The sequence below is a fragment of the Emydura macquarii genome, unplaced genomic scaffold, assembly GCF_026122565.2.
Source record: "Emydura macquarii macquarii isolate MOO-44397 ecotype Brisbane River unplaced genomic scaffold, CSIRO-AGI_Emac_v2 contig_2288, whole genome shotgun sequence".
Taxonomy (NCBI): Eukaryota; Metazoa; Chordata; order Testudines; family Chelidae; genus Emydura; species Emydura macquarii.
The window spans coordinates 218,424-235,260 of record NW_027132425.1 but is presented as its reverse complement, the minus strand read 5'-3'; the positions used below and the strand labels follow the sequence as shown (position 1 = coordinate 235,260).

The window sequence follows — 16,837 nt, the reverse complement described above, 5'->3', positions numbered from 1 at the left end:
TAGTTTAGACCAGTGGAGACAGTTCTGGAATAGAGTGGTACATCTATGAGTCATTAGTGTAGAGATGGTAGTTGAATTTGTGCTTGTTGATGAGATACCCAGAGATAAAGCATAGAGAAAGAAGAAAAGGGAATCAAGAACAGAGCCCTGTGAAAACTCCACAGAAAGCTGGAGGGAGTATGAGGAGGATTCTCCAAAGGACATGCTGAAGGAATGATTTGAGAGGTAGGAGGGACAGAGTCTCAAAATCCAAAGGAGGATAACTGACTATGTCAAAGGCAGTTGCCAAGTCCAGGAGGAGGAGGCTGGAGTGCTGGTTCTGAGATTTGACTAAAAGTAGGTCATGAGAGACTTTGGCAAGAGCTATTTCAATCACATGCAAGTGGCAGAAGTCAGACTGAAGAGGGTCTTGGATGGCACTGGAGCAGAGGAACTTCAGACAGGAATTGTAGACAGTGTCTTCAATGGGCTTAGAGATGAAAGGGAGACGGGGCAGTAGCTGGAGAGGCAAGTGGGGTCAAGGGTGGGTTTTTTAAGATGGGGCTCTGTCTACACTAGAGACCTGATAGCAGTACAACTGTACTGCTGCAGCTGTAAGTTCTCCCATGTTGCCGCTCTATTCCAACAGGAGAGAGCTCTCCCGTCAGCATAATTAAACCACCCCCAACGAGCGCTGTCCACACTGGTGCTTCGGTCAGTAAAACGTACGTGGGTCGGGGTGTGTTTTTTCACACCCATGACCAACAAAAGTTGTACTGACAAAAAAGAGCCAGTGCAGACATAGCCTAAAGCATGTTTACTATACTGGTAAAACACTCCTAACGTAGACATGGCCTTAGCTACCATGTGTTAGAGACACCTTTCTTCCTAGTGAAGACAAGGACTAGGATTTTAACACACTAGCTGACGTGTTTAAAATACACCTTTTTTCCTAGGTAGGCATGACAAAGGAGAAGACCCACAATTTCCAAGACACTCCATACAAAGGAGAGCGAAGCTGAAACCAGATGTCCTGACAAGAGAAAAGGAGCTGAACACAACTTACCAATTCATTGCTTTAACATCCCAAAGTCAATGGGGAGGACTCGGGCCCTACATGCTTGTGGGAAATATGGAGGAGAACAGCTACTCTGTAAACAATCGGCCTCTCATACCTCCTAGCACTCTTCATAACTCTCTGAAGTCCAATATAATCCACACTCAATTCTCTCAACACCAGTTACCTCCCTATTGTATGCTGTTCACACGCAGCTGGCCCTTGACAGGGGCTTTGTCTCCACCCCATATACCTGCTGACTGCAACTGACCCCTGCCCTGACTTTTGCCCCCCCGTAGACCCTTCACCTGGCCTTTGCTCGGCTCCCCACTCCCTCAGCCTCCCTGAGTACAGGGGGCCATGATGCACCATTTTTCTTTTCAATTACACCTTTCTAGAGTTTTGTGCAGTCCACTCCTAATTCCTCATATGAATGAGTTTTCCCAGATCCCATGAGAGAGTGTTCCATAGTCAGATACTAACCATCTCAGTCTCACAACCTTTTTTTCTGATATGTCGCCAGAAATTTCCTTTGCCATTGACTTACGAAGGATTTTTTAAACTAGAACTTGTAATTTTTTTGCAATTATATTACAGAAAGTGTCTAGGATGTTTGAGATTTAAAAAAATTTGTGCTTGTCTCTTACTTGAGGACCTGTCTGCGTTAGAGAAATGCACACCAGTGTAACTCTATACATCATTACAGCTACATCAATTAAACTTCTAATGTGGACATGCTGCACCAATACAAAGCGGCAACTCACCAATGCAAGATAAACCAATTTAAGCCAGAGTTAACCCAGTATGTGTGCACCTTTACAGGTTTTCACCAATTTAACTAGATTGATTTTTTAAGTTAATTTAGTTAAACTGATACACTTTTCTAGTATGGACAAGACCACAGAGACTTCCACCTTAGCAGGACCTGAATTTCTAATGCAAAAAACAAGCAGAAAATAATATTTAAAAAACCCAAACCAAACAACCCAAAAAAATTCTACTCCTTCCTTTATTACAGGTTACATATAATTGGCTGAGTTTGTGAGACCTTACACGCAACACAAAGGCATTTCTCTGTCTGTCTGAATGCCACATTTGATCAGTTCCAAAATTTCAGGGAAGGTTCTAGGCACCAATGAGAAGTATCATATTAATTTTAGGGGAAATTGGAAGGAGGAAATGGGGGATACACCTTATCATCTGTTTAGCAGAGAGACAGCTTCAACACCTCTGCAATTGTCTGTAGCTCAAAGAACAAGCTGATGGCACCCATCACTGCTCTCCAGTATAATACCCCACCTCATCCCTGTCCATCTTCCCAATAGAGTTTAACATATTAACATGACACACACTCAGACTCGCCAACATAGTAACTAAGGCTTTAAATTAAGTTCAAAGGGGACAGGTGACAAAAGCCCACAGGTAATCATAAAACAGACAACCTTAATAGAGGGCTAGATGTTGGGGGGGTGAGGGGGGAGCAACGGATGACATGGAAAATTGCAACTCAATCCTAGGAGCAACAATAGGGAAATCAGTGGGGAAATCTGTTCAGCATAGAAATAGAATTCATAGAATTTTGAAATGTAGGACTGGAAGGGATCTACATAGGTCAACTGGTCCATTCCCCTGCACTGAAGCAGGACTAAGTATTTTCTAGACATCACTGACAGGTGTTGGTCTAATCTATACTAAAAACCTCTAGTAACAGAGATCCCACAACCTCCCTAGGCAATTTGTTCCAATGCTTAACTACCCTGACAGTTAGGAAGTTTTTCCTAATGTGCAACCTAAATCTCCATTGCTGGAATTTAAGACCATTACTTCTTGTCTTGTTCTGTCTACAGTGGTTAAAGAGAACAATTTCATAGACTCATCATAGAAGATAAGGTCCCTTCCAAGCCTAAAGAGGTCATCTAGTCCAACCCCCAATTCAAAGCAGGACCAACCCCAAATAAATCATCCCAACCAGAACTTTGTCAAGTCGGGCCTTAAAATGTGTTAATGATGGACATTCCACCACCTCCCTAGGTAACCAATTCCAGTGCTTTATCATCCTCTTAGTGAAAAAGATTTTCCTAATATCCAACCTAGACCTTCCCCACTGCAATTTGAGATCCTTGCTCCTTGTTCTGTCATCTGCCACCACTGAGAACAGCCTAGCTTCATCTTCCTTAGAACCCTCCTTCACGTAGTTGACGGCTGCTATAATATCCCCCTCACTCTTCTCTTCTTCACAGACAAGTTCAGCTCCCAGACTACTGCACTGGGCGGCACAGAATGGGAAGGAGGTGAGCAGCCATAAGAGCTGAAAGAACAGGTCCAAGACTATTTAGAAAGATTGGACATACACAAGTCCATGGGGCCAGATGCAATGCACCCGAGGGAGCTGAGGGAGTTAGCTGATGTGATTTCAGAGCCATTGGCTATTATCTTTGAAAGCTCGTGGCAATTGGGGGAGGTCCCTGATGACTGGAAAAAAGCAAATATAGTGCCCATCTTCAAGATAGGGAGGAAAGAGGATCCAGGGAACTACAGACCGGTCAGCCTCACCTCAATCCCTGGAAAAATCATGGAGCAGGTCCTCAAGGAATCCATTTTAAGGCACTTGGAAGAGAGGAAGGTGATCAGAAACAGTCAACATGGATTCACCAAGGGAAAGTCATGCCTGACCAACCTGATTGCTTTCTATGAAGAGGTGACTGGCTCTGTGGATGTGGGGAAAGCGGTGGACGTGATATACCTTGACTTTAGCAAAGCTTTTGATACGGTCTCTCACAATATTCTTATCAGCAAGTTAAAGAAGTATGGGTTGGATGAATGGACTATAAAATGGATAGACAGCTGGCTAGAGCATAGGGCTCAACGAGTAGTGATCAATGGCTCCATGTCTAGCTGGCAACCGGTCACAAGCAGAGTGCCCCAGGGGTCAGTCCTCGGGCCGGTTTTGTTCAACATCTTCATTAATGATCTGGAGGATGGGGTAGATTGCACCCTCAGCAAGTTTGCGGATGACACTAAGCTGGGGGGAGTGGTAGATACCCTGGAAAGTAGGGATAGGATACAGAAGGACCTAAACAAACTGGAGGATTGGGCCAAAAGAAATCTAATGAGGTTCAACAAAGAAAAGTGCAGAGTCCTGCACTTAGGAAGGAAGAATCCCATGCACAGCTATAGACTGGGGACCAACGAGCTAGGCAGCAGTTCTGCAGAAAAGGACCTGGGGGTAACAGTGGATAAAAAGCTAGATATGAGTCAGCAGTGTGCCCTGGTTGTCAAGAAGGCTAATAGCATATTGGGCTGCATTAGTAGGAGCAGTGGCAGCAGGACGTGTGAAGTGATTATTCCCCTCTATTTGGCATTGGTGAGGTCACATTTAGAGTATTGTGTCCAGTTTTGGGCCCCCCGCTACAAAAAGGATGTAGACAAGTTGGAGAGAGTCCAGCGGAGGGTAACAAAAATGATTAGGGGGCTGGAGCACAGGACTTATGAGGAGAGGCTGAGGGAACTGGGCTTGTTTAGTCTGCAGAAGAAAAGAGTGAGGGGGGATTTGATAGCAGCCTTTAACTACCTGAAAGGGGGTTCCAGGGAGGATGGGGCTAGGCTGTTCTCGGTGGTGGCAGATGACAGAACAAGGAGCAACAGTCTCAAGTTGCAGTTGGGGAGGTCTAGGTTGGACATTAGGAAAAAGTTTTTCCTAGGAGGGTGGTGAAGCACTGGAATGGGTTACCTAGAGAGGTGGGGGAATCTCCATCTTTAGAGGTTTTTAAACTGCGGCTTGACAAAACCCTCGCTGGGATTATTTAGCTGAGGTTAGTCCTGCTTTCAGCAGGGGCTTGGACTAGATGACCTCCTGAGGTCCCTTCCAACTCTATGTTTCTATGATTCTGCAGACTAAAAAAGCCCAGTTCCCTCAGCCTCTCCTCATAAGTCAGGTGCTCCAGCGCCATAATCATTTTCGTTGCCCTCCGCTGGACTCTCTCCAATTTATCCACATCCTTCCTGCAGTGGGGGGCCCAAAACTGGACAAAATACTCCAGATGTGGTCTCATCAGTGCTGAATAAAAGGGAATAATCACTTCCCTCATTCTGCTGGCAATGGTCCTACTAATGCAGTCCAATATGCCGTTAGCCTTCTGGGCAACAAAGGCACATTGTTGACACATATCCAGTTTCTTGTCCACGGTAGCCCCCAGGTCCTTTTCTCCACAGCTTTGGCCTAGCCAATCAATCCCCAGTCTATAGCAGTGCATGGGATCCTTCCATCCTAAGTGCAGGACTCTGCACTTGTCGTTGTTGAACCTCATCAGATTTCTTTTGGCCCAATCCTCCAATTTGGCTAGGTCACTCTGTATCCTATCCCTATCCCCCAGAGTATCTACCACTCCCCCTAGCTTAGTGTCGTCTGCAAACCTGCTGAGGGTGCAATCCACCCCATCCTCCAGATCATTAATAAAGATATTGAACAAAACTGGCCCCAGGACCGACCCCTGGGGCACTCCACTTGTAACCGGCTGCCAACTAGCTATAGAGCCATTGATCACTACCCACTGAGCTTTTGCTAAAGTCAAGGTATATCACATCCACCACTTTCCCCATATCCACAGAGCCAGTCATCTCATCATAGAAGGCAATCAGGTTTGTCAGACATGACTTGCCCTTGGTGACTCCATGCTGACTGCTCCTGACCACCTTCCTCTCCTCCAAGTGCTTCAAAATGGATTCTTTGAGAACCTGTTCCATGATTTTTCTGGGGACTGAGGTGAGGCAGATCCTCCTCCTTCCTTTTTTAAAAAATGGACATTAGATTTGTCTTTTTCCAGTCGTCCGGGACCTTCCCCAATTGCCAGGAGTTTTCAAAGATAATGGCTAATGCCTCTGCAATCACATCAGCCAATTCCCTCAGCACCTTTAGATGCATTGCATCCAGCCCCATGGACTTGTGCATGTCCAGCTTTCCTAAATAGTCTTGAACCAGTTTTTTCAGCACTGAGCACTGCTTACCTCCTTCCCATACTCTGCTCCCTAGTGCAGTAAGTCTGGGAGCTGACCTTGTCTGTGAAGACAAGCAAAAAAAAAAAAGCATTGAATACTTCGTGTTTTTCCACATCATCTGTCACTAGGTTGTCTCCCCCATTCTGTAAGGGGCCCACACTTTCCTTGACCTTCTTCTTGTTGCTAACATACCTGTAGAAACCCTTGTTACCCTTCATGTCCCTTGCTTGCTGCAACTCCAATTGTGCTTTGGATTTCCTGATTTCACCCCTGCATGCTCGAGCAGTATTTTTATACTCCTCCCTAGTCATCTTTCCAAAGCTTCCACTTCTTGTAAGCTTCCTTTTTATGTTTAAGCTCACTAAAGATTTCCCTGTTAAGCCAAGCTGGTCGCCTGCCATATTTGCTATTCTCTCTGTACATCGGGATGGTTTGTTCCTGTGCCCTCAATAAGGTTTCTTTAAAATACAGCCATCTCTCTCGGACTACTTTCCCCCTCATATTAGCCTCCCAAGGGATCCTACCCATCAGCTCCCTGAGGGAGTCAATGTCTGCTTTTCTGAAGTCCAAGGTCCGTATTCTGCTGTTCTCTTTTCTTCCTTTTGTCAGGATCCTGAACTCGACCATCTCATGGTCACAGAACCATAGAATCATAGGACTGGAAGGGACCTCACAACGTCATCTAATGCAGTCCCCTGCACTTAAGGCAGTCCCAAGCATTATCTAAATCATTCCTGACAGTTTTCTAGACCATACCTACCATTGTCTAACCTGCTCATTAAAATCTCCAATGATGGAGATTCCACTGCCTCCCTAGGCAATTTATGCTTAACTACCCTGACAGTTAGGAAGTTTTTCATAATGTCCAACCTAAACCGCCCTTTCTGCAATTTAAGCCCATTGCTTCTTGTCCTATCCTCAGAGGTTAGGGAAAACAGTTTTTCTCCATCCTCCTTCTAGTAACAACCTTTTATGTACTTGAAAACTGTTATCATGTCCCCTCTCAGTCTTCTCTTCTCCAGACTAAACAAACCCAGTTTTTTCAATCTTCCCTCATAGCTCATGTTTTCTAAATCTTTAGTTATTTTTGTTGCTCTTCTCTGGACTTTCTCCAATTTGTCCACATCTTTCCTGAAATGCGGTGCCCAGAAATGGACACAATACTCCAATTGAGCCCTAATCAGCGCAGAGTAGCGCGGAGGAATTATTTCTCATATCTTGCTTACAACACTCCTGCTAATACAGCCCAGAATGATGAGAAGAACCTACCATATTCAAGCTTCAGGTCAGAACATGGAAGAGAAAACAAAGCTATTGGCACTGACTGAAGATCTTTTTCTTTAATGGGCAAGGTCTGTACAGCCATGCTGCCACTGCTAGCTCCCTACGCAGCATTTGATACTGTCCATCAGGAAATGCTGCTGTCACGACTTAAAAGTGTACCAGGGTTTAGTGGAAATGTGCTGAGGTGGCTCCATTCTTTCCACTCAGACCATATCCAAAGCCATGTTATTGATAACCCTCTTCTCCAATCAGATCGCTCACAGGTGGAGTTCCACAGGGAACTACCCTCTCCACCATTCTATTCCATTTCATTGTGGAGCTGCTAGGAAGATGGATAGACAACCTAATTATTATTGGCAACAACAATGGACAGCAACGAGCTCTCTCTCCTTTACATCAAATGCAAACTGAGCTATTTCCAGCTCTTTCAGTGCCTGGAAGACTTCAGCACCAAGACAAAACAAAAGGGCTAAGATTCACCAAAACAGAAACAACTTCTGTCACAGCTGGGGTCTCAGCATACAGAGACATTTTCCTGCAAAATGTTGAAAACTGCACAGACTTCAGCATCTGTAGCTCAGTCCTGCAAAAGGAGATCAGTGCAGACCCAAAGATCCAGCTGCCCCTCTCCCCCCATTTTTATACACACCAAAGCAGCCTCTCACTAATCCAGCTCAAAATCCTTGCGTTGGCTCTGTCCATAGTGACGTGATCACGGTGGGCAGGAGCTAGTTAGACTGGATATGAGAAGGGGAGCAAAGTCTTGTTTTGCAGGTCCACCCAAAAATCCAAAGCTAGTTCTGCTTGGGTCCTTGAAAAGTAGACTGAATAAAGCAATAGTAAACGTACAACAAGGAACAATCCTGTGCTGGCCAACAGGAGAAAGAAAAAGGCGGCTGGGTCTCATCTAATCTGTCTCCAGACGTGTAACATGGGAAGCATTTGAGACATTGCAGGTCAGCAGCATCGTCTGGTCAGTGAACTTCAGGGGGACGACTATGCAGTGTCATTAATTTACTTCCACCTGCTGCTCAGTGACGTGCTTCTCTGTATAAAACCTTTCAATGACACGCTCTTGCATCAGGAACTACTCTCTTCTCCTCACCCCAAAGACTCTTTTCTACACTGAAGTAGTACCTTGTTTTTACCCAGCTGCCACTCTTTCCTGGTGCTGTCATGTGTCTGTAGGAAATCTGCACACATAGCCTTGGTGTTGTCTGGGACGCTCAGATTCTTCATGAGCATCTTGTACCTGAGAACCAAACAAAATCTCTTGACATGAGAGTATGTAAGATACTATCCTCTCCACCTCTAACATGCTTCAAAACCTCTCTCTTCCCATTCATCCTCCCCCAGTATCTGCCCATCTGGGACCCTGTCTTCTCATAGTTTCATCCAATTGTGCTGGACTAACCTTGAGTCCAGAAACATCTACCTCTGACTTGCTGTCCCCAGAGCATGGATGATGTGGAGATAACACAAAAGACATCCTAAATTTGGGAACAGGGCCAGTGACAACAATTATAGAGAAAAGGAACATCCCAAACCACAAAAAGACCACCAGCTCCATGTTACCCATTACCTGATTAGGAAATCCTGGAAGAAACGCCGTATGGGGAATCCTGCTCTTCGAACTTTCACTGTCTCCAGCATCCCAGAGTACCGGAGCTGGTTTAGAACTACATCTGGGTTAAAGAGGTTTGGTGCCTAGGAGAACACCAAGATTAGAAACCAAGAGAAAGAGAGACATCTAAGCAGTAATACCAGACTTAACCCTTTGCCTGCTGGCATGGTGTCTGCTTACCTGAGCGTTATAAGGGGCACACGTCTCTGTTTCAGTCCAGAGCTCTGCAGGGGGACTTTTCCTGCAACAAGGCCCTCTTTGGAGAAGAACCATTTCTACAGGCTTGTCTCTTTCTCATGCCCCCTCCCCCACTTCCTATGTGGAACCCCAGACCTGGAGAAAGTCCTCTGTTCTCTCCCTACTCCCATCTCTAAGAGACAGGGAATCAGGACTGATGGATTATCTGGGTCCAGCAAATCAGAAAGAGGCAAAAACAATTGCAATGTGAAAGAAAATCTAGCTGGTCCCATGGAACATGGCCACAGTGCAACGTGCTGCAGAGCAGTAACAGTGCAGGGCTGCTTCTGTACAAGTCACAGGTGAATGAGAAGTTTATTGGAGGAACTTGAGAGGCTTTGATTTTGGGATAAATTAGAAAATCAAAGGGAGAAATGGGGGACACAAAGAACCCTTTACATCTGGTTAGCAGAGCCAGAACTTCAAACAACTCTACAATTATCTATAGCTAAAAAAAAATAGTAGATGACATAAATTAATACCTTCCAGCATAACAATATCCTGATCTCATCTCTGCCCATCCTCCCAATTGAGTTTATCAAGTTGACACCTAGAATGACTTCTCTCACAGTCAGAAAGAAGAGAGATAATAACGGTATGTGGTGTGGGGATCGGGAGACAATGGGGAACCGTGGTGTAGGTGTGGGAGAAATGAAAGGCACACAGAATCTTGGCAGAGGGAGAAATCAGGGATCATACAAAATCTCTGGCAAGGGGAGAGAACGGGGGACACTAGAATAGAGTGGAAGGAGTAGCAGGGACATACAGAGAACTTGGAATGGTGGTGAAATGGAGGATCTTGGTATGGGAAAGAATGGGAGTGCACGCACAGCTCCTGGCATAAGGGTGACAATGGAGGGAACCGGGAATGGGGGACACACCAGAGCCCTTGGCATGAGAGAGAAGGTGGGGAGAGTTCCAGGGAGTCCCTGAAATAGAGGGGGTGGGGAGGAGGCACACGGGGAGCATGTGGAGGCAGGGAATGAAGGATGCAAGGAGCCTCTGATGTGTACAATGCACTTGGCCTACAGAAGCTATAAAGTGCGCAACTCCCTAATCTACTACTCATGCCCAAACTCCCAGAGCAGATTGCCACTCCCAAAACAAACAGGAATCACTCTCCCCCTTCATCCTGCTGCAGGCGAGACACAGGCCTGGGTCCTGCTTCTGAGCTGCATCAGCATAAAGAACAGTGGTAACAGTTCTTACATGTCTTGTGGGTTTTTTTCACATAATGCAAAGGGTGGTATGCATTTTTCTCTCTAACTAGACTCACAAGAGAGTGGCAAGAGGAAGAGTTTCTCTCCTCATGTCCTCATCATGGGCTCAGGGAGAGGTCCCTCACCCCTGTGGGGTGGGACTCACCTTTTCCACGTTTGGTTTGATGCAGCGAATGAAGAATGGATTGGAAGTGCTGAGTGTGGCCATCAAGGAATGGAGAGAGTCCTGAAAACACCAAGACAAAACTAGAAAATCAGTCATTCCAGCAGGGAATGGGGTCTATGGGCTCCATGTCTAAGTACAGGTGATTCTTCAGCAGCCCCCTATTCCTAAACTCTCTCCTTGATTGCACTCTCTCTTCCTCCATGTTTCTCCTTAAAGTCACACAGTCAGTTTAATAAAAAACAAAACAAAACACAACACACCTCTGTGAAAAGTGTTTACTTGCTGCTATTGACTAAGTTTGCAAGGCCTTACACTCAACTCAATGGCATTTTTCTGTCTGTAATGTGATAACTTTTTAACATTTCAACCAACTGATTCCAAACTTTCAGAGAATGTTTTAGGCACCAATGAACAGAACCCTACCGATTTTGGTGAAAATTGGAAAAACCAAAAGGGGAAAACGAGGGACACACGGAGCACCTAGACCCAGTTTGTGGAAGCAGCCGCTTCAACCAGCTCTGTAATTGTCTAGAGAACAAAGAACCAGTTGATGGTGGCCATTAACACCTGCCAGCATAACAATACTCCCGTTTTAGAATTACCAGCCCTCCCAATACAGTTTAAAACACTGGCACCCTGAAAGAGAAAGAAAAGAAGAAAGGAGGAGGAGAGGAAATGAGGGTACACACAAAACCCCTGTTGGGAGGACTAAAAACGGTTACTATCCTTCCGTAATTGTTATTCTTTGAGGTGTGGTGCACGTGTCCATTCCAATGTAGGTGTGTGCATAGCCTGACTAATGCAGTTGCTGTAATTTTTTCCCCCAGTGGTATCCATCAGGTCGGCTCTGGCACCACGCACTCATAGGGCCCTGCTGATCCTGTGCCCCCTCAGTTCCTTCTTTCCAACTAACTCTGACTAACAGGGAAGAAGGGTGGGTCTTGGAATGGACATAGAATCATGGAAGATGAGGGTTGGAAGGGATCTCAGGAGGTCACTAGTCCAACCCCCTGCTCAAAACAGGACCAACCCCAACAACCCCAAGATGTGCAAGACATCTTGAAAAACAACAGTTACAGAAGGTTAATAATTCCAGAGGGGATTTTCTTCAAGTGCTTTCACATGTACATTCCAATGTAGATGACTCTGAAGCAGTTGCACAGGATGTGGGGTCAGTTCATGGACATGCTAACGGCAAAACTGCTTGACCAAAGCTGGCATTGCCATCACCCAACAGGCAGAGACAAAGTGTGCTGAGACCATATGCACTGATAATCAGGTTGCCACCCTGCAGATGTCCTGAATAGGGACTTGTGATCTTATGGAATGAGCGATCAGATTAGCTGGAGGCAGAACGCTCGCCTGCTTGTAACAAGTGCCAATGCACAATGTGATCCAGGATGAGATTCTCTGAGTGGAGATAAGAAGTCCCTTCATCCTCTCTGCTATCACTATGAACAGCTGGGTAGATGTACGGAATGGCTTGGCCATTTCTATATAGAACACCAGGGCCCTTCTAACATCTAGACAGTACAGGTGTTGTTCCTCCCTGTTCACATGTGGTTTCAGGAAGAAAACTGGAAGGAAGATTGCTGGACTGCAATGGAACTGCGAAACCACTTGTGGGAGGAGAGTGTGGACGCAACCTCAGCTTATCCTTAAAGAAAATTGTGTATGGGGGCTCTGACATGAGGGCACAAATCTCCAAAATCCTTCCGGCCACTAAAAAGGCTACCTTCAAAGAGAAGTGATTTAACAAGACTATTACCAGCAGCTTGAACAGGGGATCCATAAGCTTTGATGAGATGAGGTTTAGGTCCCAGGGAGGAATGGATCTCTAACCTGGGCGTATAAGATCTCCAGACCTTTAAGGAAATGGATAACCATCTCATGAAGGAAGGTGGACTGGCTGTCGACGGGGGTTAGAAGGCTGATGTCACTGCAAGCAGGATAGATTAACCTTTGGTGAGCCCGGCGCCAAACACATTTGTGGGCCCCCATAGGAAACAACTGTAAAAGTCAGGACATCAACATGGCAGTTGTCTTTGACAAAGCCGGGGGGGGGGGGGGGGGGGGGGGGGATCAGTCCCCAGAGTGAGGCAGAGGCTCGGGCAAAAGCACAGCAGGCAAGGAGGGGTTTGTCCCCAAGCAAGGCAGGGGCTAGGAACAAGAGCACAGCGAGGGTTTGGGGGGAGCTGGTCCCTGAGCAAGGCAGGTGCTGGGGGCAAGCAAAGCAGGGCACCAGGGAGCAGACAGGATCCCCCGGGGTAGCGTGGAGCCAGTACCTACCTCTCTCCGCCAGAGCCAGGTCCTTGGGAGCCAGTTCTCTCTCTCTCTCTCTCCAGCTGAGCTGCAGCTCCTCCTGGCAGCAGCAGCTGCTCTTTCCACCTGCCTGGCAAGGAAGATGATTGCGGCTACTCCTGTAAGCGGACACTGCCCAGTCCGCTTTTCGACTGGACTTTCCCATCAAAAACCAGACACCTGGTAACAGGGGGCACCAGGGGGATGAGATAGCCCACTCATCCTTTAAAAGTGGCGGCATACCAATCCACACGATCCAGAGAGGGAATGATGGAGGCCAGAGAGACCATGCAGAGCTTTACATTCTTGAGGTAACTGTTGAAGAGGTGCAGGTATAGACTAGGCCCCAGCCCACCTTTGGCTTTTGGAATCAGGAAATAACGGGAGTAGAACCCCTTTCCTCTCAAGTTTTGCAGAACCTCTTCCATGGCTCCCACCTGAAGGAGGATTAAACTTCTTGGACCAAGAGTTGCTCATGAGAAGGGTCCCTGAAGAGGGATAGGGAGGGAGTATAAGGGGAGATGGAAACAAACTGGAGGGTGTATCCCACTTTCACTGTGCTTAGCACCCAGCAGTCTGAGGTGATATGGGCCCAGGCACTGATGAAGTGGGAGAGGTGGTCTGAAAACAGAGGGGCAACTGGATCCAATATAACAGGGACTGGGATGGTGACCTCGAGCATCCTGTCAAAATGAGAGCTTCAAGCTCCCTGAGTGACTGGGAGCAGCATGTGTCAGTCCCAAGGTGGAAGCAAAGTTCTGGGCAGACTGCTGTGGCCCATAATGCTTCCTGGAAGTCACTGGGGTGTATACTCCTAAAGACATCAAGGTTGCCCTGGAATCCTTAAGCCCATGGAGCTTAGTGTCAGTCTGCTCCGGGAAGAGAGAGGATCCTTCAAATGGGACCTCCTGAGCATGGGCACTGGGTGTGTAAGGCTGGGGAAGGCTTAGCCTTCCCTGACAGTCAGGTGTGGCTCCACCCACTCCTGCTGCATCCCACCTACATGGGCCTGGCAACAGAGGCCCTCTCTGTTGAAGGGGACAGGAGGGAGCTGGGATACAGGAGGCCAGCCGGGAGGCGGGGTGGGCTGGGGTGTGGTGCAGTGCAGGCTGGCGCAGAGGCGTGGCGCCACTGGGGCCAGTTGGGCCCGTGTTGCACTGCGTTGCTGGACCCCAGGGCTGGGGCTGTGTTGGCGCTGCAGGGGTCTGGGGCAGAGGCCGGCTGGGCTGTGTCAGAGCTCTGGGGCCTGGGGCCAGGGCTGGGCCGTGTCAGCACTGTGAGGGCTCCAGGCTCAGGCCTGTGGCTGGGGGTGCTCTGGGGACTGGGGCAGACCGGGCAGCCTGGGGCTGGGTTGGGTCGGCGCTGGTGCTGGCTGGCTGGTGGCACTCCGGCAGTGGGGAAGAGAGGATGGGCTGGTGCTTGGAAGTGCTTGGGCATGGACCAATCAGCCAGGGGCCAGGATGGGTTATTGGGGCAGTGCTGGGGCACAGGCTCCACGTGTGCTCAGGCTGCCCCCCAGCACCGGTGCCGGGGTGCTCTGGAATTGACTGGGCCCACCCAGCCAGCCTGGCACTCGGGCCTCCGGTGGGGGGGAGGCTCTGAAGGGAGAGGGGTCAGAAGGGGCAGGGCCGGAGCCTAGCCTCCCCGAACAGGCGGTTCACGAACAGCCCATGCTCCAGAGGAAGACAAGAAGACTATAACCAAGAGCTTCTGCTTATGATTACCACCAAACCTTGGATCTGGGAGCAGAATCAGCTGTGTCCAGAGCTGTCTGCAAGGAGGCCTTCATTACGGCTTTTTCCCTGCTCCAACCAGCGAGGAGAACTCCTGCCGGGCTTCTTCAAGGAACAATCTTTAAATGTGTGCATGACATCCCACATTTTAAAATCATAGCGACCCAGCAGTGCCTGCTGGTTTGCTATCCTAAGCTGCAACCCTTCCGTAGAGAAGACGTTTCTGCCAAATAAGTCCAACTTTTTTGAGTCTTTTGCCTTAGGCGTTGCCCTCAATTGCCCTTAATGATCTCTTTCGTTAGCGGCCAATTCTGCTAGGGATCCTGAAGGGGGACATGAATATAAATACTTGTAACCTTGGCTGGCACACAATGCTTCCGTTCTGTACACTTTGACATGGGAGGATGGGAAGCGGGGATCTGCCACAGAATTTTAACTGGGTCCATAATACCCTCATTGAGTGGCAGGGCAACCCTCAAGAAGCCCGCCACTGTCAAAATGTCCAGCAGGTCATGAGAGGACTCCTTCACCATCTCTGACTGGATGCCCAATTTGAGCCACCCGCTTTAACAAGTCCTGGAGAGCCTTGTGGTCATCTTGAAGAGGAAACATGCCAGCTGCCAATACCACCTCATCCAGGGAGGACGAGGAAGCCAGCATTAGCTGAGGGCCCTCTACCCCTCCTTCAGTAGTGGCCAGCACCCAGGGGCCGTCTTCTTAAAGCTTGGTACCAAGAGTCTCCCGCCAAGGCATTGGTGGTGCTCTTCTCTCAGAGGCTACCAAATAGGAGCACCCTGAGAGAGGGCCGGGGGGAACCCCCATGGGTTCCAGAAGGGCCATTGCATTGGCATCGGCCCCCAAGGACCAGAGGGCCAAGGACTCGGTAGTACCCCTGTGTTGACATGGTGGGATACAAGTGCTGCGGGAAGTAGCGCAGATGGCTTCAAGGGCGAGAGGAGTGTGACCCCACTTCGGACTCCGAAGACGAAGAGTCCTGATGAGGCAACCAGGGAGTTGCAGACCCCATCGGTGCAAGAGATCAGTGCCATGATGGAGAAGCCTGTGCTGAGGCTAGCATGGAGGATTTTTCTCTGAATGGTACCACTGGTCCTGGTACCAGGCAGAGACTGGGAGAAGATGGTTCCCTACCCAACAGTACCAGCAGTGCCAATTCCTGCACTGCTGGAGATATAGACACTGGCAGCGAGAGCAGGTCCCTGGCTGCTGCGAACACCTGACAGCACCATAAATATAATGGTACCATGCTTTCTGCCTGAAGATGGTACCGCTGGAGCATAGGCACCGGAGTCACCGGTAACAGCTGTTGCAGCGCTGAGGTAGAAGACTGGTTGGACACAGGTCTCACTCTATCCCAGTCCCCATGCCTGGCCAACTTCAGCGCCGGGGATCAATCCCTTTTGGCCGGCTGCCTCTTGTGTTTCTTCTTAGGCACCAGGGATGGGGAACAGTGCCGAGATTCTCACACGGTGGTAGGAGCACTCCGCACTGATGCCAAGATACTTGGTGCCGAGTCTGAGCAACTCTGCCCTGAAGCAGGTCTCAGAGCTGCCTCCATAAGAAGGACCTTCAATCGGGCACCTCAGTCCTGTTCAGTGCAAGGTTTCAAGTCCTTGCAGAGCTGGCTGCAATCCTTTCTGAGTCTCTCTCTCAAGCGCTTGAGACAACTCGAGCGAGGGTGGCTCACGGGCACTGACTTACTGCAAGAGGCGCAGGGCTTGAGGCCTGGTGACCGAGGCATGCCCCAGCACTGGGGAACAAATGAACTTCGCCTGCTAAAGAAGAAAAGGTCCAACCCTTACAGACTAAAACTGACTGACTATATAATTTAACTATATACACTATGAAAACAGCAAAAAGCGTTGGGAAAGTTTGCCAATGCAAAATGAGCAGTTCTAGTGACCGTCATGGGCAGCAAGAAAGAACTGAGGTGATGCAGGGTTGGCAGGGTCCTTTATTCCAGCACTATGAGAGCACAGTGCCAGAGCCAACCCGACGGATACCATAGGGGAAAAATTTCCAGCGACTGTTCTCAGGGTATGCACACACCTACACTGGAATGGACATGTGCAAGCACCATAGGTGCTGGAACTAGGGGTGCAAGGGGGTGCACCCTCTGGCTTGAAGTGGTTTCCATTATATACAGGGTTTACAGTTTGGTTCAATGGCTCTCTGCACCCCCACGATAAAAACTGTTCCAGCACCTTGGCAAGCACTCAAAGA

At 48.3% G+C, this 16,837-nt stretch overlaps 1 protein-coding gene across 1 annotated transcript in view; it reads right to left on the bottom strand.

Annotated features, from left to right (window-relative positions):
- The window catches only part of LOC137161235 (unconventional myosin-X-like), a 279,065-nt gene that overhangs the window by 122,844 nt on the left and 139,384 nt on the right, over positions 1 to 16,837 (bottom strand). The window contains exons 19-21 of the mRNA XM_067560340.1: positions 10,542 to 10,622; positions 8,898 to 9,022; positions 8,453 to 8,567 (exon numbers count right to left, since the gene is read on the bottom strand). Coding sequence (XP_067416441.1) covers positions 8,453 to 8,567; positions 8,898 to 9,022; positions 10,542 to 10,622 — 321 coding nt within the window. The remainder of the gene's footprint in view (positions 1 to 8,452; positions 8,568 to 8,897; positions 9,023 to 10,541; positions 10,623 to 16,837) is intronic.